Source organism: Chelonia mydas, chromosome 11, assembly GCF_015237465.2.
Source record: "Chelonia mydas isolate rCheMyd1 chromosome 11, rCheMyd1.pri.v2, whole genome shotgun sequence".
Classification (NCBI taxonomy): Eukaryota; Metazoa; Chordata; order Testudines; family Cheloniidae; genus Chelonia; species Chelonia mydas.
This window is the reverse complement of record NC_051251.2, coordinates 37391096-37404624: the sequence shown is the minus strand read 5'-3', so window position 1 is coordinate 37404624 and position 13529 is coordinate 37391096. Positions and strand designations below refer to the sequence as shown.

The following is a 13529-nucleotide window of genomic DNA, read 5'->3' as shown; positions in this document are numbered from 1 at the left end:
AGTAGGTATAACTTTAACCTTGAATAGTACCATGAATGGTCTGTCCCATTTAAGAGAAAGGGGCTATTCACAGTAGTGAGCGCTATGTACAGTAATTGCTTGCAGGTTCTGGCCCCAAGTAGTTGTGGTTCTCAAAAGATGGTCTGTAAATCACCATTAGTCCAAGGAGCCTTTCCTGATGGCACACACAATTAAATGTTTTTTAAAAGCCCAAGTATTAACAGGAGAGGTGATCTGTGAAGAGACCTCTCTCCTGAATCAAACTACAGAATGAAAGCATTGGAAAACAGCTGGTATATACTGTAACTGTCTGCTTAGTTACCAGAATGCAAGTAAGGCTTTTGAAGTACAAGAACTAAACATCTATTGTTTCATTTTTCATAGGTTAGACGAGTACCTGGCTCCAGTGGCCATCTTCATAAGACAGAAGATGGGGACTGGGAGTGGAGTGATGATGAGATGGATGAAAAGAGTGAAGAAGGCAAAGCTGCATTTTCTCAAGAAAAGGTAAGCTGTTTTCTACTAACTGCTGATACGCTAACAAAGTAATATAGTGTTTTCATTTTTTTCTTGATAGTATTTCTACAGTATAAAATAAGCTACAACAGCTAATATCTAACTACTTCTTCTGCAGTCAAGAAGAGTAAAAGAAGTGGCGAATACAGAGGTAAATTGTCCTTTGTTACTTTACTGCTCCCAAATAGCTTGGATAGGAGGAAATATTGTGTTAGCTTCCAATTCTTATATTTATAAAAATTGGGGTAAAATTGTAGGGCCTGATTCGGCAGCCTTTCTGCTGAGTAGTAAATAATTTTGAGTATGGGTTGAGCATGAAGGTTATGTAGGTGGGCCTGGAGTGATTACCCAGAGGGTAAAACGGCTAGGAAATTCAAGCAGATTCTGCTCATACTTTCTAGCTTTGAAGTCTTAGTAAAAAGTATGAGCAATTGATTAAAATGAGCAATTTGGCTATTTTTAATGAATCTTCAAAACTGGATCACAGTAATTACTACCTTTTCCTTCACACGAATGATGGCTGTTTCTCTGTAGCTGAAATGTCTCCAAAGAATTTTTAGCCTTTTAGAATCTGTATTGGTATTACGCATAACTGGTAGTTAGAATGGTTCATACCATATGCAGTATAATGGTTCAGTACAGTGGTACAATAGAATAGATTGATTCAGTCACCCATAAACACAAAAGAAATACCATTTTAAATGCCATCTTCTTATGCTGAGACTAGAAGGGATTCCTGCCATGTATAGATGGACTAATGGGATTTCTGGTTTACTGTCAAAGTTCTATGTAGATGCTTATTTATTGGATGTATGAAACAGATACATTCTTCACCTGTAGCTTTGGATCCTCCAGTCCCGAGTGATGTGTTGCAGAGTCCTACATAGAGGCTGATAGTCTGCAAAAGTTTTGGTACAACAGGATTCTCTGAATTCTGTGCTTGTTCTTTCTCTGACCCCAGTGCTCTTCCTTGACATTCAAAGAAATCATTCAAATTCTTCCTGCCTGAAACTCTCAAACATGGAACCAGTTAACCTGTGGTGTGCTCATCTCTTTGGAAGTGGCTGTTAAGATCTAAGATGCTTTGTGGTGCTGTTCAGTGAACTCCTTGCTGCTTCTTTAGATCAGTCTTCAGAGCTAGAGGTGACATTCAGGATAAAAGTATATATTGTTTGAATAGATCAGAGATTTGACATATTCTTCCCCCTTCCTTAAACAGTTTGAAAGTTGTATCATCTGCCCAGTAAATCCCAGACTTCATAGATTTAACAAATTGGGTCTTTGCTAGTAGATCAAGAACCTGGAACATCTGAAAACAGTCTACTTAGACATTTCTTTATCTGGGTGGTTAGTGAAGTAGTTGGCCCACCCTTCTGGACTAACGTGTGTGTTTATAATTTTAAAGCAGTGGGTCTATAGCTAAGCTTCTGACTTCAAAGGGGCCAAATCAGATTCTATCTAAATATTTTTATTCTGAAGGATTTGCCATATTTCTAAAGTAGTTGGCAAGGACACAGGTTCTTGTCCCATTCCTCAAAAAAATTCCAAGTTGTTCCATGGGAAATTACTGCCATTGAAAGAGGAAGTAAACCTGATAAGGTAGCAGTCTTTTGTGTGGTGGCTATGCCTTCATCAGCCATATGTGATGCAAAGAAAACTAGATTAATCTTCATGTAGTATAATTGCACTAGTTGTACAGCTTTCCTATGGAAAAGCCTAACCTGTGTCTGGGACAGCACATCTATGGCTGTAGTCAAAGGGGCACAGGAGGAAATTTCTCCCTTAAATTTCCGGGATGAAATAGTAAACCAGGCCCTGAAGTCCTTGGAGTTATCATCTGCCCTGTAAAGTCTCCATTTATGCATTCCATGTAGTAAGACTTCTCCTGGAGTAGCTAAGGGACACCCACAGCTGCCTTATCCATAAAATCAAATGGTTTCACATCTGCTTTGTGATAAATTTTCTTTGTTTCCTCATTGACTTCTCTACATCTTGCAGTAAGATCACTCTCATCTTTGGCAGGAGAGCTTTGTCATTAAGGTTATGAGCTGCTGTCATGAAAATCTTAGCTAAAGTAGAGCTCTCTCCCATTCATTGAGGAATGGTGGTTGTGGAAATCCTCTTAATCAGGAACATACTCAGCCAGTGAGGGAGCCAGGCATTCTGTCTTTGCAAGATCTGTGCTTCAGAAAAGTTAAGGCTTAACAGAGCTAGAACCAAACCATCAGGTAACTCATCTGATTATACCAGGCCCACCTCAAATCCAGCAAAGATCTAGGAAGTCTGTGCTCTTATGGCTTATTCAGTTTGCTTTGTTGTTACAGATTGGATATTAAATGAAGTTGGATCTTAAGTGTTTGTAGAAAGGAAGAAATACAAAACTGTGTAGACAAAAGCAGCCTAGTTTTGATATCCAGTCATAAAATCATAGACTGTCAGGGTTGGAAGGGACCTCAGGAGGTCATCTAGTCCAACCCCCTGCTGAAAGCAGGACCAGTCCCCAACTAAATCATCCCATCCAGGGCTTTGTCAAGTCTGGTCCAGGAGACCACCTGGCATTTATAGATGCACAGGTTTTGTATCTCCCAGAGACGGTTATGCGTCTCAGTATCTGAAACTCTCCCTGCTATTTTCCATTACTGTTTTCCCTTTCCAGGAACTAGGGTAACGTATAATGGCTATAAAAATAATAAATCTTATGGATGATTACATCTGGGGTGATGGGTGGAAGTGTAAAGGTTCACCATAAATAATGTTGTTGTGCTTTAACCAAGCACTCTCAGGAAGGGCCTATGAGCTTTCAGACCATCCTGATCCTTTTAGGCAATACCTCTGTGAGCCCACACCCCTTTTTGGTATGTCTGATATTTAATAGAGGAAAGCAGCACCTGACAATAAGGTCGTGCCACTTAGAAGCAAAGCTGCTCAGGTTCAATAAGTAGACTCATCTGCTTGCTTGCCATTCCACCTTGGTTTAAACATTCCAAGCGTGGCTTGCTCAGTTCTGTTTATTCTCTGAGAACACTGGTGAGTTTAAAGAAAATGGTCTCACCCTGGGAACTGTTCACATTCAGCAGATGCTCTGGTTCTGTAGTGGATGCTGATCCTTCCCCAACCAATGGCCTATGTCCCGGAAGTTGATATGTAGTTTCCTTTGGGTGCCACACAATCTAGCAGCAACCAGCCTTGTTCTGCTCTCTGACATGTGCTTTTCCAGCTTTACCCACTGTGGCCCCCTATTTCCTGCCTCCAGACTTAACCAAATCCCTCCTATCTCAGCCAGTCAAATTTCTTTGCCAGTTACTTAGCCCACTTCAGTAGCTCAGATGTGGAAGGCCACAGTGGACTTCATTAGTAAGGTGGTAGTTTGTTCACAGCTTTGATGGGTCTCCATGTATAATTTGGGCATCAGTTCTCTAAGTAGTGGTCTCTATTTAAGTCTCCCTTTTGCTGTGTGAAGGTGGGATTGCCAGACAGTTCTTTTCATTCCAGATTCATCATTCTGAATGTACATGTAAAAGTCTAGTACATCAGACATGCAGAATCGTCCACTCAGTTAAATCAGTAATTAGTTCCTAGGACAAGAGTTGTGGAGTTTTATACGGTTTTCTTGCTGGTTAAGAATTGGTTACTGTTTAGGTTAGAAATGTGGAGGAAACGTTCTTATTCTTCCATTAATCTCTGTACATCTCTAAATGCTGTAGGATATTGCCTTGGATCAGAGGTGGTCAGAGTAAGAGGAGCGAAATACTTGGAGCATGTCATTGGTGCTGTATGCCTGTCAGTTTTCATGGGGATGGGCAACCCTATCACTATGAAATGGTGTATCTATAGTAGATGTAGAAATACATGTAATAAGGTTGTTGTCTTACTATAGACACAAATTAGTTAATCTAAAGCATTCTTTTTTAACTCTTGCTGACCAAGGATTCTTTAATTTCAGTAAATGCTAAATTTGTGCCCATACAGTATGTAAATTGATATGTTAAAATGACTCCTTTTTATGAATCTCAAATGTGTGGTGTCTTTTTTTTTTTCTTAATAAGTATGTCTTAACTGGCATCACTGTCCAAAAACAAGCATTCATAAAACTCTTTTGGTAGTGTGTGGATTTATTTTAAAAATCACTTTTCATAAAGATTTCATCATAATCTTTTAACAGATTTCCATGAATGCCACTAATATCCCAGAACAGATCCAGAATCTATCTATACAGGACCCTCAGGTACTGACAATAATTACAGTTTATGGACTTTGAGATTTCAGGGAAGTACAAATTCTTATATGGTGGGGGTGGAGGGGAAAGGAGAACATTAAGATGGAGACAGAAATAATGAACATGGATTCCAATATAAAGATTTGGCAAAGCTGGTGAGGTCAATTGTGGTAGGCTCTCTTAGTTCTCCACCTACAGCTAGACACAAGATTTAGCTAGAAATAAGACTAGAAACTTAGTGCTGTGTGAAAACAACTGAAGAACAGCCCAGTATTCCAACTCCATATCTATTACTTAATAGAGTATCAGAATTTGATGCTGAGTGGAGAAAAAAAACTCTCATCCAGCACCCTAATTTAAGCTCCATGATTTGTGGTTCCGTAATCTGTTTAAATACACAGACTGTTCTGCAGGTTTCATTTGCACTTTAGACCTAGCACTTTAATAAAGCCCTTAAAAGGTGCTTGAGAGTCAGAGTTATATATTAAATATTTTATGCTTGCATCAAACCTATAACAGGGAAACTACTTAACATTTCTGTCTGGCATCCATTGTAATTTACATGCTGCTTTTTTATTTAATAGTCCCTGCCTACTGTTAGTGATGAATATACTGAAGTTCCACATGCAGTGAATCTTGTTCTAAGATTAAGGTAAAGGATTCATCTATTTATTTTAGCGTTCCTTTTTTGTTGACTGTGTTATTCCTGATCTCCCTCATTAAACTTCCATAATATTAGCATAAAATAAAAGTTAACCTCTTTAATCTCCCAGTATGACCAGTATGAATTGTGCTTCCATGACTAATTGGTATCTTTTAATTGCTTACTAAAATAGAGGAAAATGAAAAGCAGAATATGAATGTGGCTTCAGGCTACGTATACCCTTCATTAAGTATTTTCTTTTTTTCCTTGCAATGCAGGATCACAGTCAGTGATTTTTAATGAGTTTCTTTCACACTTCAGCAGTCGGCCTCTGACAGAAATAAACCATGGCTGTATTACAAGTTGCCTGCTCAAAACATTTTTCACTAGCAGCTTTGATCAGCCACTGTGGAGAAATGACAGATATCTTTTGAAAGAACATTTAGTCTTTTAGGAAATGGAGACAAATGTGATGTCTGACTTCATAGTTTTTATTCAGTAGAAGAAAATCAGTTTATATTTTAATAAAATCAGTTTACAGCTTATTATAAAATAATTGCTTATTAAGTATCAAGCTTTATTCTTAGGGAAAATTATTTTTTCACAAAAAGCTAGCTAGCTTTCTATGTAATTTTCATAGGGTTTTTCCTTAAATGTCTAATTTATTTAAAGTAATTTACAGGGGAACACAACTTCAGAACTTGTCATCCTTCTGCTCATGCAGATAACGAGGTGATAATCTCTTCCACAGGCATTTTGTGGGGAGAAAAAAAATAAGAGTATTATGACATTATACTTAATTAGCACAAATACACATGAAGGGAGTACAAATGGCCTTTCTATAGCCAAATGTTTTTTAATAGTTGTCGATTCTAAGCCAGAAACAAAACAGCTATATATAAAGTGCAGCATGTGATTTTCCTGAAGGCAATAAAAAATTAAAACTCCTTTATTAGAAATCAGTAAAATATCTGCATGATTAATCCAGAAAGCTAAATATCCTGTGTTAATCCAGAAAGCCATCCTCCTCCTCTTGTGACATCTACAGGAGATAGCCCAATCAACAATGGCTGGGTTGTGTGGGAGTCAGGGATAAGTGACTTTGTTTAAAAAAGTCTTTTAAAGTGATTTGGAATCAAGTTGTGCAGCAGCCAAGCTATGTAACAGGGCAGTCACATTGTTACTCTTCTCCTTTCCATCTGCCCCTCAACTATTTCATACTCATTTTCATCTTTATCTCCACTTAGACCATAAGTATCTTTCCATGTATTTGTACAGTGTGTAACACAGTGTGGTCATGGTCCTTACTGGGGAATCTGGGTGTTATTCCCATAATGATTTATTGACCAATTGGGGTAGTTACTTGAAAAACAAAGCTCGAATATTGCCCCTAGGGAAGACGGTGACTAATGTTCTAAGAATTAAAAAAAAAAATTTAAACCACTAGAACAGATGTAGTTCGAAATGCTAGCTGGCGGTCATGTTTAGAAATGTGCAATGAAAATCCCTTTGATTTTACTTTCATATCAACAAAATAGAATACAAGTGGATTCAAGAATTCTTTGTGTAGATTATATTTTAAAAGCAAAACAAGACACTATTCACTGCTTTTTACTAGATTAACATGGGCCCTTAGTTTTTTTTTCAGAATCACTCACACTGAATCAAGCTTTGAGAAGCAGTGAGGTAGAATGTGTAGGGAGGTTAATTTCTGAACAGGTAATTATATTGAGATTTAGTGGAAGAGAGGAATTCTGTTTGGTTGGATTTTTGTTGAAGGGTGTGTGTGTGTGCTTAAAAAAAGTCTATAATAGAATGATGATTTATGTACTATATTTCTGTATCAGTAAGTTGTAATAATAAGTTTTGTGACAGTTGCTAATAAGGTTTATCTTGCTAAATATTCACAGTTGGGTATTGCCAAAAGAGTTACTTTGTGCTTGGGGTGGTATGGCTAACGACAGACACAACCTCTTCTGAAATGAGATGTAAGAGGTTACTGTTTGTTTTCTTTATCTCTTGGGGTTGTGATGAAGGATGAGGCAGATTTACAAACTGGCATTTAAAAATGATGTAGGATCTGATCTTTCAAAACCTTATTTATGTGACTAGTTCTTGCTCATGCAAATATTGACTTACGAGTCAAGTTTGTTGAAAGCAAATCCATAATGGGTAACCGGACTCTTTGGCTACAAGTATGTGGTAGGTGCAAATAGTTCTTTGGCAGGGGAGGGGAATAAAGAATCTTGTTTTCTATAAAGCAGAAAGATCCATAAATGCAAACAGAATTCTTGGGTCTTGACAAAGAGCCTTTTTTCTGAGGCACTGACAGACAACTGGCTCTTAGCAGCTGGCTGAAATGAAGCTTCTAATATTTTTCATTTTGCTTAATTAATTTTGTTAACTAAACTTAGGCTTATAATAGCTAGGAACTTCGTCTTTCTTTTGTGGCCTGTGCAAAATAAGCGTCGCCTCTATTAAGATACCTGCAGTGGGTTGTGTAGACTTTAAACTGGGACGACCTCTGACTAATTCTCCGTTGTGAAGGTTGACTTTTGACAGGAGGCAGGCAAAATAGGAATGAGAACTACTTGAGCTGTCAATCAAAGGCAAAGGAGCTGCATTTCTTCTTCATTAATGAGACTAAAAAGGAAAGTGGGTATGGGCCTGTCTGGACATGGCAAGAGCTGTATTATCTATGGGGAACGAGGCTTTGTTACACTACCACTTAAAACTTGGTTTGTGTGTTTTTGGTTCTTTGATTCTTATTTACTAAATGAACTCAACTATAATTTAGCAATCTATTAGAGCTGGTTAAAAATTACTGATTTTTTTTCTTTTAAATAACATTTTATTGGCCAGATTTTCAACCAGCTCTAAAACCTGTGTAGTCTATCTTAGGTGTTTGTAGAACATCAGTGTCTAGGCTCATTGGTCCTGCAGTATACCTTGTTTTAAATTACATTGTGTGCTTTGCTTTTAATCTCATTATAGGTACGTTAATAGTGGCTGTTGTGATCTGGTGGCAAAGGGACTGGGAAACAGACTCCTGGGTTCTGATCTCCATTCTGTTGTTGACTTGAAATGTGACTGTGGGCACGTTCAGTTGAGCAGAACTTGTGCGGGAGAAATTGCAAGTTCTTTACATGTAAAAGGAGGTTCAGGCTTCACTGGACATATGAGACATTTTAATCCGTTTATAGTTTAATATTTTATCATAATAATGGCTTATTAAGTATCCAGTTTTATTCGGATAGCTGGACCTAGGTCTCTGCATATTTTGGGGGAGGAGAGGGTGGCAGATCATCCCAGATGAGTGCTAATAAAACCCTCAGACCATACTATGAAGTGTTCCTTTATCACACATGTTACAGAAAAACCATTTTTGAGAAGAGGTTTTAATCTTTAGATCTACTTGTTGTCAGTCTATCTGTGAAACCATGTGCCTCTTGTTACTTGGACCCCAACTGAACGGAGCTCAGAGAAAGCATCAAAATGTTTTAAAATAACCTGACTTAGCTGGGGCCCTACATCACTACAAGCAAGTCCAGGGTCACACTGGAAGGGAACTTTCCCTCCGTCTTCAGTGGCATAAGACTCTCCTTTCTAGCAGCAGCTGAGATAATGGACCTTAAAGTTGTGACATTTCTATGTACAGGAAAAGCTGTTTCTGACCCAGAACTGTGAGTGTCTGCTTATGTTATAATTAACATATATTATGTCAATTTTTTAATTCTATAATGGAAAAGTACACTAATTCTTCAGTCATGTAGTTGCAGCTAATATAAACTCTGTTCAACATATAGTCAATATATCTCACTTTTGCTTCCATCACATCTGTGTTCAAAGTGGAGGGAAAAAGCACTTGTCTTCTACATATAAGGTGACTTTGGTCAGTAGTTTGCTTTGCAACATGCTACATTCAGCTGGGATTACAAAATGGTAAGCAGCGAGAATGCTCCTTAGGATTTCTGTCTTTATCTGTCTCCGCTGCTGATTTTTAAACTCATGTAACATTTCCTGCTGAGATGCTCATTAAGTCTTATGGCCAATACAGATTTGAACGCCTCAGAGAATTTTTATTGGAATTGTTAGAATGATCCGTAACAGTGAGAGTCAGCATTAGCATGGAGTAGCTACCAACTACGGTATATTAAAAAGAAACATTCTCCTGATACGTCACATGCTACTGTCCTACACCTTTAATAGAAAACATATATATTCAAATAAGCTTTGTGAGCTGAGCTCTGAATGGCAGAACTGAGAACTTTTTAAATCACGCTTCTTCATCCAAAATATTGAAAACTCTTCTTAAAATGAAAGTTCACTCTTCAAGCACTCATGCTATTAAGCCCATTAAGGGACATTCACAAGGTTCAAAACAAAATGACTCAGTGTGTTTCATTAGTAGTTTGCAGCAAGTACCTTTTGAAAAATTCAAAAATCCTTAGAACTTGCTGGAAAAAATGCAAATATTTACCAGCAGAATACACGCGGGAATTAATTAGCTGTAATCTTTGATAGCAAGACTGTCCAAAGTGTTCATGTAGACCAGTCACCACTTACTTCCTCTGCAACTCTGTTTGCTGGAGACTTTCTTAAAGACCTGCACTGAAATAAGCAGTGGTGGGTCACACAAAAATAACTTATTCTGCTGCTGTCACTAACGACAAGTAAAAAGGTGCAGAGCTACATCCCAAATTGATTCTCTCAAAAGAAAATTCATGTAAGGGTGTATCTTGGTTCCTTTCTAGGCCAAATGTCTCAGTCATGCTGCTTTATGATAGTCCTGTTAGATTTCACAAGCTAAAGAGGGTTTAGCTGGGTCAGTAGTTTATTGGACATATCCCACGCAAGACCTAGATTGGTGATTTCGGCCCTCAAATAGCCATCATTTAAAAATTCCCTGGAACTCGTTATAAGAATAAGTATTTAGCTCTGCTGGTCTGGCCAGCTTCCAATTTGAGTAGCTGATTTTTTCCATCTTTAACTTGTATTTAGTGAGTAGTCTTGTCAGTGGGACTACTGTGGAGGAAAATGCTTCTCAGTGGGAGCAAAGGTAGCATTATTGAGTCTTAAGTAATTACATTCTGTCTAGTTAGTTCTCTATTGCAGTTTTAGTTGTTCATTTCCTGCCCCTGGAAAGATTGTTCTATGGTATTGCTATGCACTGTAAAATAGCAAGTGCATGTCACCCCAGAGGCATTGATTTAAAGTAATCCCTGTGTATAACTTATCGAATTTCTTTGAAATAATTTGGTATTAAATATTTACTTACACCAATGGTTTTTGTAAAGTCAAATTCCATTCAAAAGACTACACTGCTAGCATTATGCAATGGCCTGAAAAATATTTCTGCTCTCAGAAGATTGTTGTCTGTACTTTGTGTGCAGTATAGCTACATTTATTTGAAGATCTAATGCTGTCAAAGTACCTACATGTTAATATATTTCTCCCTTACCTACATCATCAGTGTTACTTTGGTATCCTCTTGTCATGAGAAAATAATTCCTAATTCAAGTGTGCTCAAAGCCCTCACTACGAGTAACTACATAGAAACATACATTACTTCCTCTCCACAGAAAGCTAAAATATGGTGGTTTACCTCCAATTTTAAAGAGCAGAAAAAAAGGAAGGATGACCCTCCCAGGCTGCAAGAGATCCTTGATACATATACTGTGGGTGGATTTTGAAAGGGTCTGTATGGTATTCTGGCCACACAGCAATGATCTTGGTAGGATATAAGAAATAAAGGAAGAGTTGACACTGCCCCAAGACTAATTCAATATAGTTCTTGTGGACCAGATGAATTGATCCTGTGGAAAGACAAGAAGGGTAAGTACTTTCCACCTGCACTTGCAAATGGGGTATTATGTTGTATAATTGCATATTTTATTTAGAAAGTTGAATATGGAGATAAGAAATAACTGTTTGCACTTATTTATTCATAAATATTGTGAATTATCATTTTATCTAAAATAAAAGTCCATTTTCTAGAGTAAAATAAAATTTTATAATGGTTGTTATAGTATGTGATTAGTATCTGCTTTTTAGCTTCCTAAGAATCTTCCTCTTCTACACCTTGGAAAAAAGTCCAAGGAGTAGATAATACTAGGTATCCTACAATAGCAGGATCATTCGGGCTAAGTGCCATAATGGCATAATGTAGTTGATCAGATATACAGCTCAAAGGTGGTCCTTTAAGATGAAATCCTCCTGCATTAGTGTAAGGTTGTCTGTAGAAAGTATTTTTCTGTGAAGGATTATATGCAAAACTATGAAACTCTTTGTGTGTGAATTAACTGTCTTCTGTGCTAGGAAGACTTGTCACAGTGTGCATCTTGAATACAAGTATCTGCAGTAGGTTAAAATGTAGATCATACAACTTGTAGGTAGCCTCTTTTAAAAATGGTTCATAGCCAGCTAATTTATCCTCAACTAAAGGTAATGGACCTACCTGCAGGCTGTTCCATAAGCTTCAGTTCAGGTCCTGAGGCATTCAAAACACAGCAGGTTTCCTGAGTATAGGTGTCTCTAGATCAGTAGCTATTGAATCTTCAGTCAGAAAGCCATTCTCTTGAAAGTTCAGAGTGCTCAGCTACTGGTGACTCAGCAGATTTTGTGCTCAAGTTAAAAACAGGTCCTGCTTCTTAGACAGAGACGTATAATACCTTTGTGGTAACCTTTATTCATGGACTCAGACCACTTAAAATATTAAAGGAGTACTGGGTCTGATATTACCACTACTGGTAAAGTACACCCATTATGTAGCTTCAGTCATTAGAGGAAACTGAGTTAATGGTACTCAAGTAACTCTTCCCCCTACTTTTCCTGGCAATATAGTGTTTGATGATGTGGGGGGGCGGGGCGGAAGGGTCTACTTCTCTTAGGGTATGTCTACACTGACAAGTTTCTGCGCCACAAGTTATACTCCTTTTATTAAACCGCTGTTGCGTGTCCATACTGTGCTCCTTGTGATGCAGAAGCTCATCCACATTAGCAGCTCTTGCAACGGCAAAGACAGCAATGCATTGTGGTAGCTACCCCACTGTGCAACTGGCCGCAGGGGTGCTTTGGGAAGGGTTTGCAATGCCTCATGGGGCAGGCACATTGTTACATGATGCAGGTTTCCCAATCCCATTGTTCCCTGGGCATCCTACTACGTTGCCAGCTGCTTTTCAATTGAAGTGTGCGTGGGGGGAGTGTGTGTGTGTATATGGGGGGCACGGTGTGTTTTGGGGCGCAGAGCGTGTCAGCATGCTGTCTTGAAAGTTCAGACCGTGGCAGGAAGCAACCAGTCTTGAGGCAGGGAGAGGGGGAAACCCCAACATCAGCCCCCGCTTCCCTCCCTGGGAGCAGATCAGCACAACACACAACGGCTGTCAGAAACGGTGCTTTGAAAGGGGAGGGGCATGTCTTCAGTTCAAAACAGTTAGCAGAGCTGTCACTTGAGGCATTATGGGACAGCTCCGGAGGCCAATTACAGCGCAGAAAACAATCAAGTGTCTACACTGGCAGTAGAGCCCTGGAGCCTCTGCGCAAATAACCTGATGACGCTCGCCGAGGTGGTTGTTTTTGCAACGCTGCAACTGAGGAGTTTCACAAAGTGGCTTGGCAGTGTGCACATGTCTGCAGTTTGAGCACAAAAAGCTGCATTACTGCGCAGAAACTTGCCAGTGTAGACAAGCCCTTAGCCTGTAAAACACTTTTCCATTCCAGGCCTTTTTTGTAAGGAATGTCCGAGGATTTGTCCTCTTTATCCAACACAGGCACACCTGGTTACTGTGTTGAGAATGATTTCAGTTTTTGGTTTCCAATGCCCTGGAGACATTGAATCGTAAAAGTCATGTATAAAATTCTCAGATGCTTGAAAGCTTTAAAACTGGACAGTGACGTAGGCTTTCCTTATGTCAGTCTCCTTCTTACAGTGAAAGAGAAAGTATGTCCTCCACATTTTACGCAGTCTTGTCATATGGTCTAAAGCACTGGAATATTTCTTACCGGTTATGAAGATGAATACAATTGTGACTGCTGTACTGAGTACTGTCCTCCACTTAGAGATTCTGCATCTGCAGACTTTGAACCAAATTCTGTCCTTGTGGATATGTGTTACTTTTCACTGATTACTCAGGGTGCTCTGTCTATGGGAGACTG

General features: G+C 38.7%; 1 protein-coding gene across 4 annotated transcripts in view; it reads left to right on the top strand.

Annotated features, from left to right (window-relative positions):
- STK39 (serine/threonine kinase 39) overlaps window positions 1-13529 on the top strand; it is a 199810-nt gene that overhangs the window by 111898 nt on the left and 74383 nt on the right. For all 4 annotated transcript variants that reach the window (XM_037912485.2, XM_043525521.1, XM_043525522.1 and 1 more), the window contains 4 exons: window positions 385-507; window positions 635-667; window positions 4679-4741; window positions 5317-5384. In XM_037912485.2, coding sequence (XP_037768413.1) covers window positions 385-507; window positions 635-667; window positions 4679-4741; window positions 5317-5384 — 287 coding nt within the window. The remainder of the gene's footprint in view (window positions 1-384; window positions 508-634; window positions 668-4678; window positions 4742-5316; window positions 5385-13529) is intronic.